This window comes from Pygoscelis adeliae, unplaced genomic scaffold, assembly GCF_000699105.1.
Source record: "Pygoscelis adeliae isolate BGI_AS28 unplaced genomic scaffold, ASM69910v1 Scaffold34, whole genome shotgun sequence".
In the NCBI taxonomy this organism is placed as follows: Eukaryota; Metazoa; Chordata; class Aves; order Sphenisciformes; family Spheniscidae; genus Pygoscelis; species Pygoscelis adeliae.
The window spans coordinates 2522369-2524672 of NW_008824658.1; the positions used below are offsets into that span (position 1 = coordinate 2522369).

Sequence of the window (2304 nt, forward strand, 5' to 3'; positions counted from 1 at the left end):
CTCACTCCTTCTTGACCTCCCGCTCGTCGGGTGTAGCTACCCCTGCAGAAGTGCCACTGTGCTCCGGTGTCTAACGTGCACCTGCCCTGAGTGTTGTGGCTACTCCTAAGGCTAATCCTCGCCCGACGGCTGGCCCTGGGGGGTCTTGAGGTGACAATGGGGGGGTAGCGAAGAGAACCAGCCCTGCAGGTGCCAGCCATGCTGCAAGGCTGTGACATGACCAAGGTCCTGGCGTGGTCTCAAAGCTGCAGAGGGAGGCCAAAAGGCAATTCTGTATCTGCTTGTAGTCATCTCTCCTTTGGAGCCACAGTGCTGCACCAGTGGGTGCTGCAGCTTAGTGCAACAGTGATTCAATAAATTCCGCTTGTCAAACATCGTGCTGAAAGATGCGGTTTTATAAACAGCTTTGTTACAGCTTTGAGCACTGGAACCTCCCCTGGAATAATATGGAATCTGCTTTGCATGTATTTGCCCTCTCTCATTCCCCACTCTTCCCAAGGGTTCAAACATTGGAGGTACTTTTCTGCAGTGAAGAAAAAACCTGTTGTGTTTTGCAGCAGTGGAGCTAGAAAGGGTTAAACGCGGAGCACTTCAGCCTGCAGCCACGGGTGTCCTTGCCCTCTTAAAAACCTGCTTCTAACTGGCAGCTGATGGCAGTAACAAATCATGGGTGGAGCAGGCCTGGCCACAGAGTTGTGTCCCTGCTGAGCTTCCGGCAGAGTTGGGGGAAACTGAAGACCCAAACAACAGCGCAGGATCTCACTGGGGTTTGTACTGCTGTAAGTGAAGCCTTTGAAAGAAACAGCCTGCGCACAATCGCACGCTCCCTTCAGCCGAAGGGCTGCTGTCTCCTGTGGCACTCGCCAAGCAGCATGGGCGCTCTCGGGGATTCACCCAGCTGGCTGTTAGCAGAGGTGTAACCGGACAGCTGCTACCTGGACACAACAGCGGCGGAGCTGGTGGATTGCAGACTACCTGTGCACAGCCTGCCTCAGCCCTGAGGGCAACCTCGCTCGGGCTTGAGAAAATGACATCATTGGCAAGAGACACGCAGGAGTCAGTAATAGCCTCGCCGGTGAAGGCGGCTAAATCTGAGCAACTGCCCTGCTGTGTCCCTGCGAGCCCGAGGCACTGCCTGCTTTTTTGCTGGGGAAGTACGGAAGTGGTTAGCTGCCTCTGCAGAGCACTGGCTTTATCTGGCACCTTCCAGGAGGATACTGTGCGCGTGCACATGTTGGTCGGTTACTCCAGGTGCAGTTCAGCAGCTCTAGCTGCAGCCCTCGACGTGCGTGGCTGCACAGGAACATTCTCTTCTGGGATACGTGGCTGGCAGCTGCTGGAAATCACAACTTCACTCTTGCTTTCAGTTTTTGCAAAAGGCTTTATTGTGTAACTACCATGCCGTGGTCACAGCGACTTTCAGAACAAGTGACTCCGCAGTGAACTGAAGGCACGTTCATTGACACTTGTCGTAAAGCTCTTTCTACAGACAATTCATGACTCTTCTTCTCTTTACTTAGAGCAAATACAAAACTGTACACTAACCCGTGAAACACCCAGGAGCACCTACAGTGAAGGTACAGAGGAACTGAAGTTCACATGCAGAAAGACAGCGACGTCCAGAGGGCTCAAATAAACATAGAAATGCCATATACAAATTTTAATACAAATATCTATAAAAAGCAGAAAAGTGAATTTGCAGTTTAGTTTCAAATAGAACTCTAACGGAAATTACAGTTGGTTTAATTTTCTTAATTATTCCAGTTGGAGGAACATCAGCTTGCATAATCCCTACGAATTACTTTATGCTGCTCTGTCTTACAGTGGCAAATACTAGAGACCAGACAGTCTGCTGCACGGAAGACGCCTGGAATTCAGAATTAAGAAAATAATGGCTACTTTTCCAACGTTAAAGTGGTCCTGTCAAGGTTACGAAAGCCTTAGGAGGAATTGGACGAACACCGCTGAAGTAGCAGAGTGTGACAAGTATCACAAACGCGGACAGGTTTAGGATACGAGGGCAGTGCAAGTTCATTACTGGAACAAGTGTTGCAGAAGATGTCCCCGCAGTTTCTGCAGTGATGCTACAAACAGAGAGTTAGAATAAGCACAGCTGCCTAAAAACTGAGCATCGGGAAGAGAGAAATCAGACCTTTATCAAAGCTTTCGGAGTCCGCTGACATCATCCTCCGCTTCCCAACAGGCCCAACCCTCCCAGCAGCACTTCCTCCTGCGCAGCAGGCTGACCGTGGAGATCCCCGCACAACCCGGCTTCCCTCGGCGACCGGGAGCTGCCCGCCCCCC

General features: G+C 51.1%; 1 protein-coding gene across 1 annotated transcript in view; it reads right to left on the reverse strand.

Annotated features, from left to right (window-relative positions):
• Positions 1-1235: 1235 nt before the first annotated feature.
• Positions 1236-2304, reverse strand: part of RUFY1 (RUN and FYVE domain containing 1) — a 17153-nt gene continuing 16084 nt past the window's right edge. Inside the window, exon 18 of the mRNA XM_009322759.1 lies at positions 1236-2084. Within this exon, the coding sequence (XP_009321034.1) occupies positions 1941-2084 (144 nt within the window). The 3' untranslated portion in view covers positions 1236-1940. The remainder of the gene's footprint in view (positions 2085-2304) is intronic.